The sequence below is a fragment of the Panulirus ornatus genome, chromosome 46 (genome assembly GCF_036320965.1).
Source record: "Panulirus ornatus isolate Po-2019 chromosome 46, ASM3632096v1, whole genome shotgun sequence".
Classification (NCBI taxonomy): domain Eukaryota; kingdom Metazoa; phylum Arthropoda; class Malacostraca; order Decapoda; family Palinuridae; genus Panulirus; species Panulirus ornatus.
Window position 1 is genome coordinate 8,150,032 of NC_092269.1, and position 26,933 is coordinate 8,176,964.

Here is a 26,933-nt window from a genome sequence, read left to right on the forward strand (position 1 = left end):
GACTTGACATTTGCAGGATGACCTCAGAGTGCAACCTCCACCAGCCTCTCATGACACACCCAGTGTGACTTGAGACTGAATCTTCCACATTACACCTCAACCAGCCTCTCATGACATGCCTATAGTGACAAACGATTGAAAAGTGTGTGCAAGGAGAAAGTTGAGAGTAAATTTGAATAAGAGGAAGGTTATTAGGTTCAGTAGGGTTGAGGAACAAGTTATTTGGGATGTAAGTTTGAATGGAGAAAAATTGGAGGAAGTGAAGTGTTTTAGATACCTGGGAGTGGACTTTGCAGCGGATGGAACCATGGAAGTGGAAGTGAGTCCCAGGGTGGGGAAGGGGGTGAAGGTTCTGAAAGCAATGAAGAATGTGTGGAAGGAGAGAATATTATCTCAGAGAGAAAAAATGGGTATGTTTGAAGGAATAGTAGTTCCAACAATGTTATATGTTTGTGAGGCATGGGCTATAGGTAGGGTTGTTTGGAGGAGGGTGGATGTGTTGGAAAAGAAATGTTTGAGGACAATATGTGGTGTGAGGTGGTTTGATGAAGTGAGTAAGGTAAGGGTAAGAGAGATGTGTGGAAATAAAAAGAGTATGGTTGAGAGAGCAGAAGAGGGTGTGCTGAAATGGTTTGGGCATATGGAGAGAATGAGTGAGGAAAGACTGACAAAGGATATATGTGTCAGAGGTGGAGGGAACAAGAAGCAGAATACCGAATTGGAGGTAGAAGGCTGGAGTGAAAAAGGTTTTGAGCGATAGGGGCTTTAATGAATATACAGGAGAGTGAGAAGCTTGCAAGGAATAGAGTGAATTGGAACAATGTGGTATACCGGGGTCGACGTGCTGTTAATGGATTGAACCAGGGCATGTGAAGCGTCTGGGGTAAATCATGGAAAGGTCTGTGGGGCCAGGATGTGGATAGGGAGATGTGGTTTCAGTGTATTACACATGACAGCTAGAGACTGAGTGAGAACAAATTTGGCCTTCTTTGTCTGTCTTCCTGGCACTACCTTGCTGAAGCAGGGGATAGCAATGCTGTTTTCCTGTGGGGTAGGGTAGACACGAATGGATTAAGGCAAGCAGGTATGAATATTTACATGTGTATGTATGAAGTGTTTGCATATATATGTGTATATATGTATAATAATAATATAAATAAAATGATATATATATATATATATATATATATATATATATATATATATATATATATATATATATATATATTATATATATATATAATATTTTTTTTTTTTTTTTTTTTTTTTTTTTTTTTTTTTTTTCTGTCTCCCGCGTTTGCGAGGTAGCGCAAGGAAACAGACGAAAGAAATGGCCCAACCCACCCCCATACACATGTATATACATACGTCCACACACGCAAATATACATACCTACACAGCTTTCCATGGTTTACCCCAGACGCTTCACATGCCTTGATTCAATCCACTGACAGCACGTCAACCCCAGTATACCACATCGCTCCAATTCGCTCTATTCCTTGCCCTCCTTACACCCTCCTGCATGTTCAGACCCCGATCACACAAAATCTTTTTCACTCCATCTTTCCACCTCCAATTTGGTCTCCCTCTTCTCGTTCCCTCCACCTCCGACACATATATTCTCTTGGTCAATCTTTCCTCACTCATTCTCTCCATGTGCCCGAACCATTTCAAAACACCCTCTTCTGGGGGTGGGTTGGGCCATTTCTTTCGTCTGTTTCCTTGCGCTACCTCGCAAACGCGGAAGACAGCAAAAAAAAAAAAAAAAAAAAATATATATATATATATGTATGTATAGGTACAGTAGGGGTGAGGGTCAAGTCAGTTGGGAGGTGAGTTTGAATGGAGAAAAACTGGAGGAAGTGAAGTGTTTTAGATATCTGGGAGTGGATCTGTCAGCGGATGGAACCATGGAAGCGGAAGTGGATCATAGGGTGGGGGAGGGGGCGAAAATTTTGGGAGCCTTGAAAAATGTGTGGAAGTCGAGAACATTATCTCGGAAAGCAAAAATGGGTATGTTTGAGGGAATAGTGGTTCCAACAATGCTGTATGGTTGCGAGGCGTGGGCTATGGATAGAGATGTGCGCAGGAGGATGGATGTGCTGGAAATGAGATGTTTGAGGACAATGTGTGGTGTGAGGTGGTTTGATCGAGTAAGTAACGTAAGGGTAAGAGAGATGTGTGGAAATAAAAAGAGCGTGGTCGAGAGAGCAGAAGAGGGTGTTTTGAAATGGTTTGGGCACATGGAGAGAATGAGTGAGGAGAGATTGACCAAGAGGATATATGTGTCGGAGGTGGAGGGAACGAGGAGAAGAGGGAGACCAAATTGGAGGTGGAAAGATGGAGTGAAAAAGATTTTGTGTGATCGGGGCCTGAACATGCAGGAGGGTGAACGGAGGGCAAGAAATAGAGTGAATTGGAGTCATGTGGTATACAGGGGTTGACGTGCTGTCAGTGGATTGAAGCAAGGCATGTGAAGCGTCTGGGGTAAACCATGGAAAGCTGTGTAGGTATGTATATTTGCGTGTCTGGACGTGTGTATGTACATGTGTATGGGGGGGGGGGTTGGGCCATTTCTTTCGTCTGTTTCCTTGCGCTACCTCGCAAACGCGGGAGACAGCGACAAAGTATAAAAAAAAAAAAAAAAAAAAAAATATATATATATATATATATATATATATATATATATATATATATATATATATATATATATATATATATATATTTTTCTTTCTTTCTTTCAAACTATTCGCCATTTCCTGCATTAGCGAGGTAGCGTTAAGAACAGAGGACTGTGCCTTTGAGGGAATACCCTCACCTGGCCCAATTCTCTGTTCCTTCTTTTGGAAAATTAAAAAAAAACGAGAGGGGAGGATTTCCAGCCCCCCGCTCCCTCCCCTTATACTCGCCTTCTACGACACGCAGGGAATACGTAGGAAGTATTCTTTCTCCCCTATCCCCAGGGAAATTTTTTTTTTTTTTCTTTTTTTTTGCTGTCTCCCGCGTTTGCGAGGTAGCGCAAGGAAACAGACGAAAGAAATGGCCCAACCCACCCCCATACACATGCCTTGATTCAATCCACTGACAGCACGTCAACCCCGGTATACCACATCGCTCCAATTCACTCTATTCTTTGCCCTCCTTTCACCCTCCTGCATGTTCAGGCCCCGATCACACAAAATCTTTTTCACTCCATCTTTCCACCTCCAATTTGGTCTCCCTCTTCTCCTCATTCCCTCCACCTCCGACACATGTATCCTCTTGGTCAATCTTTCCTCACTCACTCTCTCCATGTGACCAAACCATTTCAAAACACCCTCTTCTGCTCTCTCAACCACGCTCATTTTATTTCCACACATCTCTCTTACCCTTACGTTACTTACTCGATCAAACCACCTCACACCACACATTGTCCTCAAACATCTCATTTCCAGCACATCCATCCTCCTGCGCACAACTCTGTCCATAGTCCACGCCTCGCAACCATACAACATTGTTGGAACCACTATTCCTTCAAACATACCCAATTTTGCTTTCCGAGATAATGTTCTCGACTTCCACACATTCTTCAAGGCTCCCAGAATTTTCGCCCCCTCCCCACCCTATGATCCACTTCCGCTTCCATGGTTCCATCCGCTGCCAGATCCACTCCCAGATATCTAAAACACTTCACTTCCTCCAGTTTTTCTCCATTCAAACTCACCCCCCAATTGAATTGACCCTCAACCCTACTGTACCTAATAACCTTGCTCTTATTCACATTTACTCTTAACTTTCTTCTTTCACACACTTTACCAAACTCAGTCACCAGCTTCTGCAGTTTCTCACATGAATCAGCCACCAGCGCTGTATCATCAGCGAACAACAACTGACTCACTTCCCAAGCTCTCTCATCCCCAACAGACTTCATACTTGCCCCTCTTTCCAAAACTCTTGCATTCACCTCCCTAACAACTCCATCCATAAACAAATTAAACAACCATGGAGACATCACACACCCCTGCCGCAAACCTACATTCACTGAGAACCAATCACTTTCCTCTCTTCCTACACGTACACATGCCTTACATCCTCGATAAAAACTTTTCACTGCTTCTAACAACTTGCCTCCCACACCATATATTCTTAATACCTTCCACAGAGCATCTCTATCAACTCTATCATATGCCTTCTCCAGATCCATAAATGCTACATACAAATCCATTTGCTTTTCTAAGTATTTCTCACATACATTCTTCAAAGCAAACACCTGATCCACACATCCTCTACCACTTCTGAAACCACACTGCTCTTCCCAATCTGATGCTCTGTACATGCCTTCACCCTCTCAATCAATACCCTCCCATATAATTTGCCAGGAATACTCAACAAACTTATACCTCTGTAATTTGAGCACTCACTCTTATCCCCTTTGCCTTTGTACAATGGCACTATGCACGCATTCCGCCAATCCTCAGGCACCTCACCATGAGTCATACATACATTAAATAACCTTACCAACCAGTCAACAATACAGGCACCCCCTTTTTTTATAAATTCCACTGCAATACCATCCAAACCTGCTGCCTTGCCGGCTTTCATCTTCCGCAAAGCTTTTACTACCTCTTCTCTGTTTACCAACTCATTTTCCCTAACCCTCGCACTTTGCACACCACCTCGACCAAAACACCCTATATCTGCCACTCTATCATCAAACACATTCAACAAACCTTCAAAATACTCACTCCATCTCCTTCTCACATCACCACTACTTGTTATCACCTCCCCATTTGCGCCCTTCACTGAAGTTCCCATTTGCTCCCTTGTCTTACGCACTTTATTTACCTCCTTCCAGAACATCTTTTTATTCTCCCTAAAATTTAATGATACTCTCTCACTCCAACTCTCATTTCTTTCTTTTAAACTATTCGCCATTTCCCGCGTTAGCGAGGTAGTGTTAAGAACAGAGGACTGGGCCTTTTTTGGAATATCCTCACCTGGCCCCCTCTGTTCCTTCTTTTGGAAAATTAAATATATATATATTTTTTTTTTATTTTACTTTGTCGCTGTCTCGCGCATTAGCGAGGCAGCGCAAGGAAACAGACGTAAGAATGGCCCAACATACACATGTATATACATACACGTCCACACACACAAATATACATACCTATACATCTCAACGTATACATATATACACACACAGAAACATACATATATACACATGTGCATAATTCATATTGTCTGCCTTTATTTATTCCCATCGCCACCTCGCCACACATGGAATAACAATCCCCTCCCCCCTCATGTGTGCGAGGTAGCGCTAGGAAAAGACAACAAAGGCCCCATTTGTTCACACTCAGTCTCTAGCTGTCATGTAATAATGCACCGAAACCACAGCTCCCTTTCCACATCCAGGCCCCACAGAACTTTCCATGGTTTACCCCAGACGCTTCACATGCCCTGGTTCAATCCATTGACAGCACGTCGACCCCGGTATACCACATCATTCCAATTTACTCTATTCCTTGCACGCCTTTCACCTTCCTGCATGTTCAGACCCCGATCACTCAAAATCTTTTTCACTCCATCTTTCCACCTCCAATTTGGTCTCCCACTTCTCCTCGTCCCCTCCACCTCTGACACATGAATCCCCTTTGTCAATCTTTCCTCACTCATTCTCTCCATGTGACCAAACCATTTCAAAACACCCTCTTCTGCTCTCTCAACCACAGTGTTTTTATTTCCACACATCTCTCTTACCCTATTCTTACTTACTCGATCAAACCACCTCACACCACATATTGTCCTCAAACATCTCATTTCCAGCACATCCACCCTCCTGCGCACAACTCTATCCATAGCCCATGCCTCGCAACCATACAACATTGTTGGAACCACTATTCCTTCAAACATACCCATTTTTGCTTTCCGAGATAATGTTCTCGACTTCCACACATTCTTCAAGGCTCCCAGAATTTTCGCCCCCTCCCCCACCCTATGATTCACTTCCGCTTCCATGGTTCCATCCGCTGCCAGATCCACTCCCAGATATCTAAAACACTTTACTTCCTCCAGTTTTTCTCCATTCAAACTTACCTTGTCCTCCTGAACAGATTGATCAACTGTATTTTCTTAATTTGAAACACTGCCTCTTCATTTTATGAACAGTTCAAGGATGATGTATGAATCAGTGATTATATGTAGTACCTCTTGTGTGCAAACCATGAATCTCTAGGTGCTGAATATGATATTCTGTTTGGATTAGGATATAAAGGAGGTAAGTTAATTGAATTCAAAATAAAATTCATCTCTTCATAAAGATAGTATGTCCTGTTCTTTGGGGTGGGAAACATGAATTCACTGGCAATACAAACTGATATCACTTCTCTTTCTTTAGGCCCTCCAGACCCCAGCAAGACTGTAATGGTGCAACACAGTTCCACTGTTGTATGCACTGCTAGTCAGCCTCACCACATATTGATAGAGCCCCGGGACCAATACCATAATGTCTGCTCTTTTCCGCCAGGCCAAGCTGACACAGATAATTATTCCATTTCCATTGTTGAGGTGAGTGATAGTATCCATTACATTCCATATTTGTAATCCATGCTTTATATGTAATTGTGCTTGCAGTATTCTTGTATGGTATAATGAACCTTTTTTTTTTTAATCAAAAGTAAAACTGGTAAATAATTATTTACCAGTTTTACTTGTTTACTTAGGGGTAAAGTAAAGGAAGACATAGCACTGTCTGGAGATGCACTAGAACAGTTGTTGAAAAAAGTTTAGATAATTAAGTTTGTGGTTTTGTGGGGTTTGTTAAAGATAAGTAATAGAATCTTGTTGATAGTGCTATTAAAGTGGCTATTGTTTGAATCCAGTTATTTCTTAGTACATGTGCTTTTAAGTCTGAAAAAGGCAATATTATCTTGATCACTATGAACCAGCTTCAGTCATGTGGAGATTGATTTCAAGTATGAGTCCCATAGAAGGGGATTCTTGTGTAAGAAGTTAATGTAAGGTTTGGGAATAGTTTTCATGATTTTTGAGCATGATATATGAGAACTAAATTTATTCATACCTTTCAGTTAGAAGGTGGCTGGACAGTAGATGCAGGTAGTATTATTGTATATGACCATACATCACGTCGCATAAGTATCCAAGTGACTCTTCAGCGACCTGGTTGCTACAGGGCTCACCTTACATACTGCAATACAACATTGACAAATGGAAACTTTGACATTATTGTTTTAACAAGTAAGTACTCTTACATAACTGTAGACACTAGTTGCCAGTTTTATGTATACTCTTCCAGAAAAGCTTCTGGTAATGAAGAAGATTCTGTAGATTGCTAGGTTATAGGAAGATAATAATAATTTTGTGGAAATAACGTTATGCTCTCTTTAATTTGAAACTTTTGAAGAATTCTACTTAAAGCATGGAAGGTACAAGGGGATTGTTTTTTTTTTTTTTAATCATACAAGTGATATCAAACTAAAGTCATGCTACCATTTACCCTTGGAACATCATGTAGTAGAATTGAAAAATTTGGCCCAAAGGTTGACCATAAAATGAAAATATGGTTATACACAAAGAAATAATTGTACCCTCTCTCTGATGTCCTATTTTTTATACCTGTGTGACACTATCATCATTTAAGTAGTCATCTAGATTGAATTAAAACTAACAGTTGTCATGTCACATGGTGTGGCTGATGTAGGACTTTGGGGGTTAGAAACTGGTTGACTGGCCATGTACAAAGAGTATTGGTTTTCTTGTGTTCATACTTGGGCAGTTGACTTATTATACAGTATATTGAATACCTTATAATCCATATAAACATATATTTTATATTCTCTTTGTATAAGAAAATAAACAGCTAACTAGACTGCCTTCATCTTTGATACATGAGGTTCGGAAATGCTCTCAGAGACATCAAACAGCCTTGGAACATTGTTCATAGTCACCTCAAAGGAATTAAGTTAAATGTGCCCTCAAGAAATATATCCCTGACTGCTACCCAAAGTAAAACAATTATTGTCTCACCTTGTTTTGCTATGTCTGTCATTCCTCAACACCATTTACTGTTTAAACTTTGCTTAACTAGTTTATCTGCATATTCTATATATATATCACTCCTTGACACCATTTACTATTAAAACTTTACTAATCTATCTGCATACTGTCTGTGCTCAGGACTGTGTATGAACATTCTCATGTATGTAGATCACGTATAAATGTTTGATAGACTAGAGTAACAAGGAGCATTCTTTTTAACTTGAGTAGATCTAATAGGTTTAATGTAAGGATTAAATTGTTAGGCAGTCTTGTTTATTCTTTAGGCATAAATAACTTCTCCAGAAATATATGTAGTAGAGTGTACCATACTAATTCCACAAGGAAATCCAGACCGCTGCATTTCATATCTGTTCCTGTGTTTTGAGTGTATTTGTGTGTGTGTGTGTGTGTATTGCCTTGGTGATATATTTTTGTTATATTTCTAATCAGGGAATTATTTCAGGTGAAGATGCAATGCGAGTTCAAAAGACAGTAATGAGAAGAGTTCATGAGGGATATGAGGCTAGATTGTTAACCCAGAATGGAAGTCCTCTTAACAAGCCCAAGAAAGTTTACTGCTATGTAACACCAAAACAGCTTATCATCAAAGAATTCCTTCTGCGGTTAATACCAAAAAGAGTGTGCACCTTTCGTTTGTGTCCTTCCACTAAGTTTCATTTTACTGGTACCAACAAGCAGTGTGGTCTTCCAACAATGAGTATTGATGATGGTTGTCAACCACTTGTATCTCTTGCTGGCAAAGATCGTAACGTAATCACAGCAACTTTCACCCAGTTTATGTTGAAAAATATTGGTGGCTCAGAAACCTTCAAAGACAAACAGGATCATTTTTATCATGAGGTGCGAAAGTTCCACAGCAAACGAATGCATGACAGAATTCAAATTACTGTATCAAGAGAACGACTCTTAGAAACATCAATGAAGGCTACTAAAAACTTTACAGTTGCAGACTGGTGTAAAAACTTTGAAATAACATTTCAGGGGGAAGAAGGATTAGACTGGGGGGGTGTTAGACGTGAGTGGTTTGAGCTGATATGTGCTCAATTATTTGATAATGATAATGGACTATTTGCCAGTTTACATGAAGGAAGACAAGCCCTGGTACATCCTAATCCTTACAGACCTCCTCACATAAAACTCAAGCATTATGAGTTTGCTGGAAGGGTAGTGGGAAAGTGTTTATATGAATCTGCTCTCGGAAGTGGTTATAGACAAACAGTGAGGGCAAGGTTTACACGTTCTTTTCTTGCTCAGCTGATTGGTCTTCGTGTGCATTACAAGGTTTGTTTTATGTAATCTTTTGTTGAGTGTGTCTGTTTTCCCTTTGATTTTATTTTTAATATTTCCTCAATGTTTTTGATATACTAATTAATGGTTACACTGAATTATTCTATTTTTTCCGTCGCAAATGAATATATAAATCATACACGCCAATGTAAGGAATGCCAATAAAGTGCTATGTAGAATGCATTTTTTTACTAGGCTTTTAGTGTAAAATCTCCCCTCTAGAATGTGTCTCAGTAGACGTAATTACTCTCTTCCATACAGCACTTTGCTCAAGATGATCCAGAACTGTATACCGGGAAAATACGGCACTTGATGGACTATGGGTTGGATAAACTGGAAGATGAACTCTTCTTTATTGACGAGACTCTGGTTCCTTCCGGACAAGTTAAAGTATGTTATGCATTATTTGATAACTGTTTGTATTACATTTTCTGTGGTTTAAGGTATCATTATTTCATCAGCAGTTCTGCTGTTGACATTCTGTCAAATTTTTATTGAATTTTTAACATCTATCTATATCTCTGATGCCCATTCCCTTTAGGAACTTCCTCAAGGGCATGGCAAAATTGTAAAATTCCATGCCACTTCTTAGCCTTTTGTGTCTCTCCCTTAACAGGCCACTGGCAGAGGCTAGCTCTAGCACAGTGTCTTCAAAGGTTCCTACCTAATTTTCCTACCAATTACTACTTAATGTGTCTACCTACTATTCCTGCCTAGTTTTACAACTTACTAATTCAAGCTAATGCTCCTACCTACTACTTCTACCTAATGTTTGTACCTAAAGCTCCTGCCTAAAGTTCCCGACTACTGTCTATTGCTACCACCATTTTGCCAAAAGGCAGGGCTAGTGCAAAGCACTCACCACAGGAAAATCTATGGTGAAGAATGAATGGTGCAAGTTAGGTATTGTCAGGTTTTATTTTTGATAAGGAGAGATTGTGTATATGTGGACAGAATACTAGCAGTCCATATGTAGGTGAGACAAAAAGAAAAGACAGCTACCTGGATCAGAGGAATGCAACGTTGACAACCACTGAAGTGCTAGCTCCCTACACAGCCATCACTAACCTTCCCAATACTCAGGCAGGTAGTGCCAGTAATATATCTCCCTAGTTTATGCCTGCCTACCAACTTCCCATTTATAACGTGGAGATTTTTAAGACAGAGTGAAATTACTCAATATAAAAGAGGAAATTACATCTTTTTAGTGATTAGGTTACTATCTTGAATCCTTCTGTAGGTTTTAACATTGGTGTTGTATTTCCCAGATCAGGTTTATTTCTCTGCAGTTTGTAGGAGCAAAGACTCTGAGCAATGAGCAGGCAGAATGAGATTGAATATATATGAATGTTTGTGAAAAATTATATGGGAATGGGGGGCATGAGTGATGCTGATTGGAAGAATTACTGATAACTAGAGTGGACTTATTGGGGACGTATAGTGTTAAGACATTATCCCCCCCAGATTGTCTGGGAACAAAGAGCATTTGTATCGTACAAACTCTTGTGTCATGAGCTATTTGGAAAAAGTAAGAAATGTGAAAGATATTTTTAACTGTCCCTTTGCTTGAATATTTTACCTTTTTGTTGGCCTGCTTTAATGATACTTCCCTGAGCACCTGATAATGTATACACTTTATAAGAATAACATGTGATCTGGTAAGTCTTATGATATCTAACACTATATAGGAGGATGCATGAGGTGTATGGAGTATGGAAGTGTTGGGTGATAAGTATTATCTCTTGTGTTCAGAAAGATTACTGCTTAGACTGACATGCTTAACTTATTTAGATAATGGAAATTGATTAAGGATAAATAAGGGTATTTCTTTTTGTCAAAAAAGATTTTGTCTACAGGCAATTGAATTAGAACCAGGAGGGTCTACTCGTTTAGTGACCAACAGTAACAGGCTCCAATATCTAGATGCACTTGCCCAGTATCGTCTTTCTGTGAGAGTACGGCATGAAGTGGATGCATTTTTAGCTGGACTCAACGAGATCATCCCAGACAACCTACTTTGTATTTTTGATGAAAATGAGTTAGAGGTAAGTTAATCATTTGTGGTTTGGTTTGATCTAAATGTTCATTTCTTGCTGGTAATTAATTTCTTTGAAGTAATTGCCATTAAAGTTCCCATTGTTTCTGTAAAAGCTTGAAATAATTTTATAATTTACTTATTACAGTCTGAACTGCTTATAGTTAATGCAGCTCACTTATACTATATTTTTTTTATGCATATTCGCCATTTTCTGCGTTAGTGAGGTAGCGCCAAGAACAGAGGACTGAGCCTTAGAGAGAATATCCTCACTTGGCCCCCTTTTCTGTTCCTTCTTTTGGAAAATTAAAAAATGGGAGGGGAGGATTTCTAGCCCCCCGCTCCCTCCCCTTTTAATTGCCCTTTGTGACATGCAGGGAGTACATGGAAAGTATTCTTTCTCCCCTATCCACAGGGATATTCTTACTTATATACCGTATACTATGGCAAGGAAATAAGAAAGTAAAATAATGATTTTTAGGATTTCACTGTTTCATACAAAAATTGCATTCCTATGTTACATACTTTATAACATCATTACAACTAAGGCTAGGCTGCATGGACTTGAGTATCTTTTATCCATGAATTTAAGTTTCCATGCACATCCAGTAGCAAACCAGAGTACCAGAATAGTAAGATTACTTCTACCTATAGGAATCAATGAGGGCCTTCAGCTGACTATGCAAAATAGTGATAACTAAGCATGTGGTGAGGTTATACTACCTTCCCCTGATCATGCCAATCTCCCTGTCTTGAGAAAAACTGAAGTAGGCTTTTTTGCCTGATTCTTTTAAAATACAGAGGATGCATTAAAATTTTGCATGCAGTTAATGAAATTAAAACCAGGAGCTACTCGTTTAGTAATCATCAGTAACAGAGCCCCAGAATTTACAAGCACTTGGCCAGTTTAGTATCTCAGTGAGGTTTTGGCATGGAGTGGATGCATTTTTCGCTGGACACAGTGAAATCATACCAGGCAAACAGTAGTGCATTTGTTTGTAACATGCTGTTCACTGTGCAAGAAGTTTTGTGATGAAATTTTTTTTTCATTAAGATTATCAAAAATGGTAGGGGTATGGTTGCATCTTGTAAGTTTATGCAAGCTCATCTTGACCACTTTCATTGTTAAGGTAAAAATTAATTGGAGACTGTCCTGAATGGACTTCAGTTGGGTGCTGGCTTCATTTGATATTATTAATCTTATAGAGTTTCATTATTCTTCTCAGTACAAGTCAGTTGGAAATTGAAGTTGATGGTATAGCATTGGAATTAATTGTTTCTGTTACTTCTCCAGCCATTTGAAAAATTATTGTTGCAGCTTATGGAACAGGTCAAAGTGAGCTTAAGGTGAGGTGGATGCTGATAAGAGCTGCAGTAAAAGTGAGTAGCACTGCAAAAGTAGTTTGTAGGAGATGAAGACCATGATAGATCAAACACTAAAGGAAGATTACTAATCAGTAAATGTGGTAGAAGATGAATTGCCCAGAAAATAGTGATAATGAAGATTAAAAGTAAGATATAAATGCTGAATAAAAAAGTGTCTTGGGTAAGCCATGGAAAGTTTTGTGGGGCCTGGATGTGGAAAGGGAGCTATGGTTTCAGTTCATTACACATGACATTTAGAGACTGAGTGTGAACAAACGTGGCCTTTCTTAGCGCTACCTCACACACACGCAGGGGAAGTGGGGTTCTGTTTCATATGAGGCGGGGTGGCGACGGGAATGAATGAAGGCAGCAAGTATGATTATGTACATGTGTATATATGTATATGTCTGTGTATGTTTATGTATGTATATGTTGAAATGTATAGGTATGTATATGTGCATGTGTGGGAATTTTATGTATATATGTGTATGTGGGTGGGTTCAGCCATTCTTTTGTCTGTTTCCTTGCACTACCTTGCTAATGTGGGAGACAGCGACTAAGTATAATAAATAGAAATAAGTATAAAAAAAAGCTCAGGCTCCTAGGGTGAAAGGCGTGCAAGGAATAGAGTGAATTGGAACGATGTGGTATACCATGGTCGACGTGCTGTCAATGGATTGAACCAGGGCATGGGAAGCATCTGGGGTAAATCATGGAAAGTTCTGTGGGGCCTGGATGTGGAAAGGGAGCTGTGGTTTCGGTGCATTATTACATGACAGCTAGAGACTGAGTGTGAACGAATGGGGCCTTTGTTGTCTTTTCCTAGCGCTACCTCGCACACATGAGGGGGGAGGGTGTTGTTATTCCATGTGTGGCGCGGTGGCGATGGGAATGAATAAAGGCAGACAGTATGAATTATGTACATGGGTATATATGTATATGTCTGTGTGTGTATATGTATACATTGAGATGTATAGGTATGTATATGTGCTGTGTGTGGACGTGTATGTATATACATGTGTATGTGGGTGGGTTGGGCCATTCTTTCGTCTGTTTCCTTGCGCTACCTCGCTAACGCAGGAGACAGCGACAAAGCTAAATAATAATAATAAAAAATAAAAAAGCTGATGTTTATGTATAGAAAGGAAGCAGATGAAGAAAAAGGATGAATGAAAATGTATGTTTGAGTACTTATGACATGATTTATATGTGGCCAGAGCTGACATGTAGTACTAACAGCGTATGTTGCTTGGTTTGTGATACTTAGGCCTTTTAACATGAGCCAGAAAAGATACGCCGTGAGCACTTCACACAACGCCTGTCCAAGGCAACATCACATTTTCGGCACTAGTAGGTAGGTAGATTTTCATTCATGCTTTTTTCCTATTTTGGAAGCAGGTAAATGAAGTTAGAAGGGAGGTCTTTGAAAGAAGTGACAAGGGTGATGCTATACAAATCTGGGAAAGTGCTTGTGATGCAGAATAAAAATATTAAGGATGAGAAGGGTGTTTTATGATAATTACACAGCATATATTCCCCATGTGTCGTAGTAGGTAACTAAAGGGGGCAGTAGTAGGGGGCAGGAAACCCCCTCCTTGCATTTAGATTTCTAAAAGGAGAAACAGGAGTCATGCCGGGAGTGCTCATCCTCCTTGAAGGCGCAGATTGGGGGTCTGAATGTGTGTGGATGTAACCAAGATGAGGAAAAAAGGAGAGATAGGTAGTATGTTTGAGTAAAGGAACCTGGATGTTTTAGCTCTGAGTGAATTGAAGCTCAAGGGTAAAAGGGAATAGTAGTTTGGGAATGTCTTGGAGTAAAGTCAAGGATTGGTGAGAGGACAAGAGCTAAGGAAGGAGTAGCACTACTCCTGAAGCAGGAGTTTTGGGAGTATGTCATAATAGTGTAAGAAAATAAATTCTAGATTGATGTGCGTAAAACTGAAAGTGGTTGGAGAGAGATGGGTGATTATTGGTGCCTGTGCACCTGGTCACGAGAAGAAAGTTCATGAGAGGTAAGTGTTTTGGGAGCAGCTGAGTGAGTGTGTTAGTGGTTTTGATGCACGAGACCGGATTATAGTGATGGATGATTTGAATGTAAAGGTGAGTAATGTGGCAGTTGAGGGTATAATTGGTGTACATAGGGTGTTCAGTGTTGTAAATGTAAATGGTGAAGAGCTTGTGGATTTGTGTGCTGAAAATGGACTGGTGATTGGGAATACCTGATTTAAAAAGAGAGATGTACATAAGTATACATATGCGAGTAGGAGAGATGCCTAGAGGGCGTTATTGGATTATGTGTTAATTGATAGGCGTGAAAAGGAGAGACTTTTGGACGTTAATGGGCTGAGAGGGGCAGCTTGAGGGATGTCTGATCACTATCTTGTGGAGGCAAAGGTGAAGATTTGTAAAGGTTTTCAGGAAAAAATAGAGAATGTTGAGGAGAAGAGAGTGGTGAGAGTAAGTGAGTTTGGGAAGGAGACTTGTGTGAAGAAGTACCAGGAGAGATTGAGTGTAGAATGGCAAAAGGTGAGAGCAAATGATGTAAGGGGAGTGGGGGAGGAATGGGATGTATTTAGGGAAGCAGTGATGGCTTGCACAAAAGATGCATGTGGCATGAGAAAGGTAAGAGGAGGGCAGATTAGAAAGGGTTGTGAATGGTAGGATGAAGAAGTAAGATTGTTAGTGAAAGAGAAGAGAGGCATTTGGACAATTTTTGCAGGGAAGGAGTGCATATGACTGGAAGATGTATAAAAGAAAGCAGCAGGAGGTCAAGAGAAAGGTGCAAGAGGTGACGAAGAGGGCAAATGAGAGCTGGGGCGAAAGTATCATTAAATTTAGGGAGAATTAAAAGATGTAAGGCATGTGTAAGAGTAGGAAGAAAGTGATTGGTTTCCAGTGAATGCCGGTTTGTGGCAGGGGTATGTCATGTCTCCATGATTGTTTAGTTTGTTTATGGATAGGGTGGTGAGGGAGGTGGATGCAAGACTTTTGGAGAGAGGGGCAAGTATGCAGTCTGTTGTGGATGTGAGGGATTGGGAAGTGAGTCAGTTGTTGTTTGCTGATGATACAATACTGGTGGTTGATTTGGGTGAGAAACTGCAGAATTGATGACTGAGTTTAAAGTATATGAAAGAAGAAAGTGAGAGTAAATGTGAATAAGAGCAAGGTTACTAGGTTTAGTAGGGTTGAGGGACAAGTTAACTGGGAGGTAAGTTTGAATGGAGAAAAACTGGAGAGAAAGTGAAGTGTTTTAGATATCTGGGAGTGGACTTAGGTGAGGATGGAACCATGGAAGTGGAAGTAAATCACAAGGTGGAGGTTCTAGGAGCGTTGAAGAATGTGTGAAAGGCAAGAACGTTATCTCGTAGAGCAAAAATGGGCATGTTTGAAGGAATAGTGGTTCCAACAATGTTATATGGTTGCAGGTGTGGGCTATAGATAGGGTTGTGCAGAGGAGGGTGGATGTGTTGGGAATATGATGTTTAAGGACAATATGTGGTGTGAGGTGGTTTGATTAAGTAATGAAAGGGTAAGAGATGTGTGGTTATAAAAAGAGTGTGTTTTGAGAGAGCAGAAGAGAGTACATTGAAATGGTTTGGACACATGGAGAGCATGAGTGAGGAAAGATTGACAAAGAGGATATATGTGTCAGAGGTGGAAGGAACAAGAAGTGGGAGACCAAATTGGAGGTGGAAGGATGGAGTGAAAAAGATTTTGAGCGATCGGGGCCTAAACATTCAGGAGGGTGAAAGGCTTGCTAGGAATTGAGTGAATTGGAACAATATGGTATAGCAGGATCAATGTGCTGTCAGTGGATTGAACCAGGGCATGTGAAGCATCTGGGGATAAACCATGGAAAGGTCTATGGGCTTGGATGTGGAAAGGAAGCTTTCATTCAGTGCATTACACATGACAGCCAGAGACTGAGTGTGAACAAATGTGGCCTTTTTTGTCTTTTCCTGGTGCTACCTTGCAGGTTAGGTGGGTGCTGTTTCATGTGTGGTGTGGTGGCGATGGGAATGGATGAAGGAAGCAAGCAAGTGTGAATATGTACTTGTGTATTATGTGTATATCCCTGGGGATAGGGGAGAAAGAATACTTCCCACGCATTCTCCGTGTGTCGTAGAAGGCGACTAAAGGGGACAGGATTAGGGGGCTAGAAACCCTCCCCTCCTTGTATTTTAACTTTCTAAAAGGGGAAACAGAAGAAGGAGTCATGCGGGGAGTGCTCATCCTCCTCGAAGGCCCAGATTGGGGTGTCTAAATGTGCATGGATGTAACCAAGATGAGAAAAAAGGAGAGATAGGTAGTATGTTTGAGGAAAGAAACCTGGATATTTTGGCTCTGAGTGAAACAAAGCTCAAGGGTAAAGGGGAAGAGTGGTTTGGGAATGTCTTGGGAGTAAAGTCGGGTTGGTGAGAGGACAAAAGCAAAGGAAGGAGTAGCACTACTCCTGAAACTGGAGTTGTGGGAGTATGTGATAGTGTAAGAAAGTAAACTCTAGTTTAATATGGGTAAAACTGAAAGTATATGGAGAGAGATGGGTGATTATTGGTGCTTATGCAACTGGTCATGAGAAGAAAGATCAAGAGAGGCAAGTGTTTTGAGAGGAACTGAGTGAGTGTGTTAGCAGCTTTGATGCACGAGACCGGGTTATAGTGATGGGTGATTTGAATTGCAAAGGTGAGTAATGTGGCAGTTGAGGGTATAATTGGTGTACATGGGGTGTTCAGTGTTGGAAATGGAAATAGTAAAGAGCTTGTAGATTTGTGTGCTAAAAAAGACTGGTGATTGGGAATTCCTGGTTTAAAAAGAGAGATATACATAAGTATGCATAAGTAGGAGAGATGCCCAGAGAGCATTATTGGATTACGTGTTAATTGATAGGCACGTGAAAGAGAGACTTTTGGATATAAATGTGCTGAGAGAAGCAACTGGAGGGATGTCTGATCATTATCTTGTGGAGGCGAAGGTGAAGATATGTAGAGGTTTTCAGAAAAGAAGAGAATGTTGGGGAAAAGAGAGTGGTGAGAGTAAGTGAGCTTGGAAAGGAGATTTGTGTGAAGAAGTACCAGGAGATATTGAGTGCAGAATGGAAAAAGGTGAGAGCAAATGACGTAAGGGGAGAGGGGGAGGAATGGGATGTATTTAGGGAAGCAGTGATGGCTTGTGCAAAAGATGCCTGTGCCATGAGAAAGGTGGGAGTTGGGCAGATTAGAAAGGGTAGTGAGTGGTGGGATGTAGAAGTAAGATTATTGGTGAAAGAGAAGAGAGAGGCATTTAGACAATTTTTGCAGGGAAATAGTGCAAATGACTGGGAGATATATAATAGAAAGAGGCAAGAGGTCAAGAGAAAGGTGCAAGAGGTGAAAAAGAAGGCAAATGAGAGTTGGGCAAGAGTATCATTAGATTTTAGGGAGAATGAAAAGATGTTTTGGAAGGAGGTAAATAAAGTGCATAAGACAAGAGAACAAATGGGAACATCAGTGAAGGGGGCTAATGGGGAGGTAATAACAAGTAGTGGTGATGTAAGGAGATGGAGTGAGTATTTTGAAGGTTTGTTGAATGTTAGATGATAGAGTGGCAGATATAGGGTGTTTTAGTTGAGGTGTTGTGAGAGGGTCAGGGAGAATGATTTGGTAAACAGAGAAGAGGTAGTGAAAGCTTTGCAGAAGATGAAAGCCGGCAAGGTGATGGGTTTGAATGGTATTACTGTGGAATTTATTAAAAAGGGGGTGACTTTGTTGTATGTATGGTTCATGGTGAAGTGCCTGAGGATTGGTGGAATGCATGCATAGTGCCATTGTACATAGGCAAAGAGGATAAAGGGGAGTTTTCAAATTACAGAGGTATAAGTTTGATGAGTATTCCTGGGAAATTATATAGGAGGGTATTGATTGAGAGGGTGAAGGCATGTACAGAGCATCAGGTTGGGGAAAAGCAGTGTGGTTTCAGGAGTGGTAGAGGATGTGTGGATCAGGTGTTTGCTTTGAAGAATGTATGTGAGAAATACTGAGAAAAACAAATGGATTTGTATGTAGCATTTATGGATCTGGAGAAGGCATATGATAGAGTTGATAGAGATGCTTTGTGGAAGGTATTAAGAGTATATGGTGTGGGAGGTAAGTTGCTAGAAGCAGTGAAAAGTTTTTATCGAGGATGTAAGGCATGTGTACGAGAAGGAAGAGAGGAAAGTGATTGGTTGCCAGTGAATGTCGGTTTGTGGCAGAGGTGCTTGATGTTTCCATGGTTGTTTAACTTGTTTATAGATGGGGTTGTCAGGGAGGTTAATGCAAGTGTTTTGGATAGAGGGGTAAGTATGCAGTTTGTTGTAGATGAGAGGGCTTGGGAAGTGAGTCAGTTGTTGTTCGCTGATGATACAGCGCTGATGGCTGATTCGGGTGAGAAATTGCAGAAGTTGGTGACTGAGTTTGGTAAAGTGTGCAAAAGAAGAAAGCTGGGAGTAAATGTGAATAAGAACAAGGGTATTAGGTTCAGTAGGGTTGAGAGATAAGTAAATTGGGAGGTAAGTTTGAATGGAGAAAAACTCGAGGAAGTGAGGTGTTTTAGATATGTAGGAGTGGATTTGGCAGTGGATGGAGCCATGGAAGCAGAAGTGAGTCACAGGGTGGGGAAGGGGGTGAAGGTTCTGGGAGCGTTGAAGAATGTGTGGAAGTCAAAATCATTATCTCGGAAAGCAAAAATGGGTATGTTTGAAGGAATAGTGGCTCCAACAATGTCATATGGTTGTGAGGTATGGGCTATAGATATGGTTGTGTGGAGGAGGGTGGATGTGTTGGAAATGAGATGTTTGAGGACAATATGTGGTGTGAGGTGGTTTCATTGAGTAAGCAGTGAAATTGTAAGAGAGATGTGTGGTTGAGAGAGCAGAAGAGGGTGTAGTAAAATGGTTTGGTTACATGAAGAGAATGAGTGAGAAAAGATTGACAAAGAGGATATATGTGTCAGAGGTGAAGGGAATGAGAAGAAATGGAGACCAAATTGGAGGTGGAAGGATGTAGTGAAAAAGATTTTGAGCGATCAGAGCCTGAACATACAGGAGGGTGAAAGGCGTGCAAGGAATAGAGTGAATTGGAACGATGTGGTATACCAGGGTCGACGCGCAATGGATTGAAGCAGGGCATGTGAAGTGTCTGGGGTAAACCATGGAAAGTTTTGTGGGGCCTGGATGTGGAAAGGGAGTTGTGGTTTCGGTGCATTACTGAAATAAGGTGTTTTGTTCAGAGTGGTGTGTCAAGTGAGAGGGTCAGGGAGAATTGTTTGGTAAACAGAGAAGAGGTAGTGAAAGCTTTGGGGAAGATGAAAGCCAGAAAGGTGGCAGGTTTGGATGGTATTGCAGTGGAATTTATTAAAAAAGGGGGTTACTGTATTGTTGATTGGTTGGTAAGGATATTCACTGTATGTATGGATCACAGTGAAGTGCCTGAGGATTGGAAGAATGCGTGCATAGTGCCTTTGTACAAAAACAAAGGGGATAAAGGTGAGTGTTCAAATTACAGAGGCATACGTTTTATGAGTATTCCTGATAAATTATATAGGACGGTATTGATTGAGAGGGTAAAGGCATGTACAGAGCATCAGACTGGGGAAGAGCAGTGTGGTTTCAGAAGTGGTAGAGGATGTGTGAATCAGGTATTTCCTTTGAAGTATGTTTGTGAGAAATACTTAGACAGATGGATTTGTATGTAGCATTTATGGATCTGGAGAAGGCATATGATCAGGATGATAGAGATGCTTTGTGAAAGGTTTTAAAAGTGTATGGTGTGGGAGGTAAGTTGCTAGAAGCACTGAAAAGTTTTTATCAAGGACGTAAGGCATGTGTACAAGTAAGAAGAGAGGAAAATGATTGATTCCCAGTGAATGTCGGTTTGTGGCAGGTGTATGTGATTTTTCCATGGTTAGGTTAGGTTGGGCTTGGGAAGTGAGTCAGTTGTTGTTCACCAATGATACAGTGCTGGTGGCTGATTCAGGTGAGGAACTACATAAGTTGGTGACTGAGTTTGGTAAAGTGTGTCAAAGATGAAAGTTAAGAGTAAATGTGAATAAGTGCAAGGTTATTGGGTTCAGCAGGGTTAAGGGACAAGTTAATTGGGAGGTAAGTTTGAATGGAGAAAAACGGGAGGAAGTGAAGTGTTTTAGATATTTGGGAATGGACTTAGCAGCAGATGGAACCATGGAAGCGAAAGTGAGTTACAGGGTGGGGAGGGGGTTACAGTTCTGGGAGCATTGAACAATGTGTGGAAGCTGAGAATGTTGTCTCAGAGAGCAAAAATGGCTATGTTTGAAGGAATAGTGGTTCCAACAATGCTATAGTGGTTGCGAGGCACGGGCTATGAATAAGGTTGTGTGGAGGAGGATGGATGTGTTAGAAATAAAATGTTTGAGGATAATATGTGGTGTGAGGTGGTATGATCGAGTAAGTAATGAAAGGGTAAGAGAGATGTGTGGCAATAAAAAGAGTGTGGTTGAGGGTAGAAGAGGGGGTGTTGATATGGTTTGGACACATGTAGAGAATTTGTGAAGAAAAATTGACAAGAGGATATATGTGTCAGAGGTAGGGGGAACAAGGAGAAGTGGGAGACCAAATTGGAAGGGGAAGGATGGAGTGAAAAAGATTTTGAGCGCTCGGGGCCTGAACATACAGGAGGATGAAAGGCATGCAAGGAATAGAGTGCATTGGAACGATGTGGTATACTGGGCATCCATGTGCTGTCAATGGATTGAACCAGGGCATGTGAAGCATCTGGGGCAAACCATGGAAAGGTCTGTGGGGCCTGGATTTGGAAAGGGAGCTGTGGTTTCGATGCTTTAGACATCACAGCTAGAGACTGAGTGTGGCCTTTTTTGTCTTTTCGTAGCACAACCTCACTGGAGGGGGGGGGGATGCTATTTCATGTGTGGCGGGTTGGTGACAGGATTGGATGAAGGCAGCAAGTATGAATATGTATATGTATGTATATGTTGAAATGTATATGTATGTTAATGTGCGTGTTTGGGCGTTTATGTACATACATATGTATGTGGGTAGGTTGGGCCATCCCTCGTCTGTTTCCTTGAGCTACCTTGCTAACACAGGAGACGGCGATTAAGTATAATAAAACAAATGTGTGTGTGTATGGGTGTTTATGTATATATATATGTGTATGTGGGTGGGTTGGGCCATTCTTTCATCTGCTTCCTTGCCCTATCTCGCTAATGCAGGAGATGGCGATTAAGTATGATATATATAAAAAGATATAGTATGCATAGAAGACTACTAAATACTTTTAAGGACATAAAGTACTTTTATAGTATAAGAGTAGGGTCTGAATGCAACAAACAATGAAAATACTGTATATATTAATCACATATAGCATACAGAAGTTTTTCAAAATGTGTATTTATGTATATCTCTGATGCCTGTTCCTTTTGGGAACTCCCTCCGGGGGGTGGCCATGATAAGTTTCCATAACTGATGAACTCCAGTGCCACTTCTTAGCATTAATACACCCTTAACAGGGCCACAATTAAATGACAACTCTAGCACAGTGTTTCCAGAGGCTCTTACCTAATTTTCTTACCAACAACTACTAAATTATCTTCCAACCTACTACTTCTACCTAATGCTCATGCCTAAATATTCCTACCTACTACTTCTATATATTGCTCCTAACATTTTACCAAAAGGCATGGCTAACACATAGCACACACTGCAGGAAAATCTATCTAGAATTATGAAGATTGAGTTTTGTGAGTTAAGTGTTGTCATGTTTTATATGTGAGAAGGAGAAATTGTATGTTTGTGGACGGATTGCGGTAGTCCATGTGTGGATGAGGCAGAAAGAAAAGACACCTACCTGGGTCAGAGGAATGCAGCTTGACATCCATGGAAGTACTGGGTCACTATACTGCCATCATTAACCCTTCTGATACCCAGACGAGTAGTATCGGTGATATACCATCCTGGTGGTTGGATTAAAAAATTTTGTGATAATAAAGAAAGCTCAAGAGATGGAGTCCCTCAAGTTTAAAAACTTTCCCTCCTTGTATGACAAATAGTTGATACCAGAAAATTAAACTTTATACAAATAAAATGTAGCAGTTGAGGGAATAATTGGTATACATGGGGTGTTCAGTGTTGTAAATGGAAATGGTGAGGAGCTTGTGGATTTATGTGCTGAAAAAGGACTGGTGATCGGGAATACTTGGTTTAAAAAGAGATATACATAAGTATACGTATGTAAGTAGGAGAGATGGCCAGAGAGCGTTATTGGATTACTGCAACTGGAGGGATGTCTGATCATTATCTTGTGGAAGCGAAGGTGAAGATTTGTAAAGGTTTTCAGAAAAGAAGAGAGAATGGTGGGGTGAAGAGAGTGGTGAGAGTAAGTGAGCTTGGGAAGGAGACTTGTGTGAGGAAGTACCAGGAGAGACTGAGTACAGAATGGAAAAAGGTGAGAACAAAGGAGGTAAGGGGAGTGGGGGAGGAATGGGATGTATTTAGGGAAGCAGTGATGGCTTGCGCAAAAGATGCTTGTGGCATGAGAAGCGTGGGAGGTGGGCAGATTAGAAAGGGTAGTGAGTGGTGGGAGGAAGAAGTAAGAGTATTAGTGAAAGAGAAGAGAGAGGCATTTGGACGATTTTTGCAGGGAAAAAATGCAAATGAGTGGGAGATGTATAAAAGAAAGAGGCAGGAGGTCAAGAGAAAGGTGCAAGAGGTGAAAAAGAGGGCAAATGAGAGTTGGGGTGAGAGAGTATCATTAAATTTTAGGGAGAATAAAAAGATGTTTTGGAAGGAGGTAAATACAGTGCGTAAGACAAGGGAACAAATGGAAACTTCAGTGAAGGGGGCTAATGGGGAGGTGATAACAAGTAGTGGGGATGTGAGAAGGAGATGGAGTAAATATTTTGAAGGTTTGTTGAATGTGTTTAATGATAGAGTGGCAGATATAGGATGTTTTGGTCGAAGTGGTGTGCAAGTGAGAGGGTTAGGGAAAATGATTTGGTAAACAGAGAAGAGGTAGCAAAAGCTTTGCGAAAGATGAAAGCCGGCAAGGAGTGGGTTTGGATGGTATTGCAGTGGAATTTATTAAAAAGGGGGATGACTGTATGTTGAGGGTTGGTAGGTTATTTAATGTATGTATGACTCTGGGATTGCCGGGAAATTTGGCAATGCATGCTAGTGCCATTGTACAAAGGCAAAGGGCAAAGGTGAGTGTTCAAATTACAGAGGTATAAGTTTGTTGAGTATTCCTGGGATAATTATATGGAGGGTATTGATTGAGAGGGTGAAAGCATGTACAGAGCATCAGATTGGGGAAGAGCAGTGTGGTTTCAGAAGTGGTAGAGATGTGTGGATCAGGTGTTTGCTTTGAAGAATATATGTGAGAAATACTTAGAAAACAAATGGATTTGTATGTAGCATTTATGGATCTGGAGAAGGCATATGATAGAGTTGATAGAGATGCTTTGTGGAAGATATTAAGAATATATGGTGTGGGAGGCAAGTTGTAGAAGCAGTGAAAAGTTTTTATGAGGATGTAAGGCATGTGTACGTGTAAGGAAGAGAGGAAAGTGATTGGTTCTCAGTGAATGTAGGTTTGCGGCATGGGTGTGTGATGTCTCAATGGTTGTTTAATTGTTTATGATGGGGTTGTAGGAAGGTGAATGCAAGTGTTTTGGATAAGAGGGGCAAGTATGCAGTTTGTTGTGATGAGAGAGCTTGGGTAGTGAGTCAGTTGTTGTTCGTGATGATACAGCGCTGTGGCTGATTCGTGTAGAAACTGCAGAAGCTGGTGACTGAGTTTGGTAAAGTGTGGAAAGAAGAAAGTTAAGAGTTAATGTGAATAAGAGCAAGGTATTAGGTACAGTAGGGTTGAGGGTCAATCAATTGGGAGGTAAGTTTGAATGGAGAAAAACTGAGGAAGTGAAGTGTTTTAGATATCTGGGAGTGGATTTGGCAGAGATGGAACCATGGAAGCGAAGTGAATCATAGGGGGGGGAAGGGGGGAAAGTTCTGGGAGCTTGAAGAATGTGTGGAAGTCAAAAGCATTATCTCAGAAAGCAAAAATGGTATGTTTGAAGGAATAGTGGTTCCAACAATGTTATATGGTTGCGAGGTTGGGCTATGGATAGAGTTGTGGGAGGAGGGTGGGTGTGCTGGAAATGAGATGTTTGAGGACAATATGTGGTGTGAGGTGGTTTGATGAGTAAGTAATACAGGTAAGAGAGATGTGTGTATAAAAAGAGTGTGGTTGAGAGAGCAGAAGAGGGTGTTTGAAATGGTTTGGTCACTTGGAGAGAATGAGTGAGGAAAGATTGACAAAGAGGATGTATGTGTCAGAGGTGAGGGAAAAGGAGAAGTGGAGACCAAATTGGAGGTGGAAAGATGGAGTGAAAAAGATTTTGAGTGATCGGGCCTGAACATGCAGGAGGGTGAAAGGCATGCAAAGAATAGAGTGAATTGGAACGATGTGGTATACCAGGGTCGACGGCGCAATGGATTTGAACCAGGGCATGTGAAGCATCTGGGGCAAACCATGGAAAGGTCTGTGGGGCCTGGATTTGGAAAGGGAGCTGTGGTTTCGATGCTTTAGACATCACAGCTAGAGACTGAGTGTGGCCTTTTTTGTCTTTTCGTAGCACATCCTCACTGGAGGGGGGGGATGCTATTTCATGTGTGGCGGGTTGGTGACAGGATTGGATGAAGGCAGCAAGTATGAATATGTATATGTATGTATATGTTGAAATGTATATGTATGTTAATGTGCGTGTTTGGGCGTTTATGTACATACATATGTATGTGGGTAGGTTGGGCCATCCCTCGTCTGTTTCCTTGAGCTACCTTGCTAACACAGGAGACGGCGATTAAGTATAATAAAACAAATGTGTGTGTGTATGGGTGTTTATGTATATATATATGTGTATGTGGGTGGGTTGGGCCATTCTTTCATCTGCTTCCTTGCCCTATCTCGCTAATGCAGGAGATGGCGATTAAGTATGATATATATAAAAAGATATAGTATGCATAGAAGACTACTAAATACTTTTAAGGACATAAAGTACTTTTATAGTATAAGAGTAGGGGCTGAATGCAACAAACAATGAAAATACTGTATATATTAATCACATATAGCATACAGAAGTTTTTCAAAATGTGTATTTATCTATATCTCTGATGCCTGTTCCTTTTGGGAACTCCCTCTGGGGGGTGGCCATGATAAGTTTCCATAACTGATGAACTCCAGTGCCACTTCTTAGCATTAATACACCCTTAACAGGGCCACAATTAAATGACAACTCTAGCACAGTGTTTCCAGAGGCTCTTACCTAATTTTCTTACCAACAACTACTAAATTATCTTCCAACCTACTACTTCTACCTAATGCTCATGCCTAAATATTCCTACCTACTACTTCTATATATTGCTCCTAACATTTTACCAAAAGGCATGGCTAACACAGCACACACTGCAGGAAAATCTATCTAGAATTATGAAGATTGAGTTTTGTGAGTTAAGTGTTGTCATGTTTTATATGTGAGAAGGAGAAATTGTATGTTTGTGGACGGATTGCCGGTAGTCCATGTGTGGATGAGGCAGAAAGAAAAGACACCTACCTGGGTCAGAGGAATGCAGCTAGACATCCATGGAAGTACTGGGTCACTATACTGCCATCATTAACCCTTCTGATACCCAGACGAGTAGTATCGGTGATATACCATCCTGGTGGTTGGATTAAAAAATTTTGTGATAATAAAGAAAGCTCAAGAGATGGAGTCCCTCAAGTTTAAAACTTTCCCTCCTTGTATGACAAATAGTTGATACCAGAAAATTAAACTTTATACAAATAAAATGTAGCAGTTGAGGGAATAATTGGTATACATGGGGTGTTCAGTGTTGTAAATGGAAATGGTGAGGAGCTTGTGGATTTATGTGCTGAAAAAGGACTGGTGATCGGGAATACTTGGTTTAAAAAGAGATATACATAAGTATACGTATGTAAGTAGGAGAGATGGCCAGAGAGCGTTATTGGATTACTGCAACTGGAGGGATGTCTGATCATTATCTTGTGGAAGCGAAGGTGAAGATTTGTAAAGGTTTTCAGAAAAGAAGAGAGAATGGTGGGGTGAAGAGAGTGGTGAGAGTAAGTGAGCTTGGGAAGGAGACTTGTGTGAGGAAGTACCAGGA

The 26,933-nt window shown here is 40.7% G+C and overlaps 1 protein-coding gene across 8 annotated transcripts in view; it reads left to right on the plus strand.

Annotated features, from left to right (window-relative positions):
* The window catches only part of LOC139763118 (apoptosis-resistant E3 ubiquitin protein ligase 1), a 323,876-nt gene that overhangs the window by 148,632 nt on the left and 148,311 nt on the right, over positions 1–26,933 (plus strand). For all 8 annotated transcript variants that reach the window (XM_071688783.1, XM_071688786.1, XM_071688781.1 and 5 more), the window contains 5 exons: positions 6,377–6,546; positions 7,068–7,236; positions 8,501–9,339; positions 9,607–9,735; positions 11,202–11,390. In XM_071688783.1, the coding sequence (XP_071544884.1) occupies positions 6,377–6,546; positions 7,068–7,236; positions 8,501–9,339; positions 9,607–9,735; positions 11,202–11,390 (1,496 nt within the window). The remainder of the gene's footprint in view (positions 1–6,376; positions 6,547–7,067; positions 7,237–8,500; positions 9,340–9,606; positions 9,736–11,201; positions 11,391–26,933) is intronic.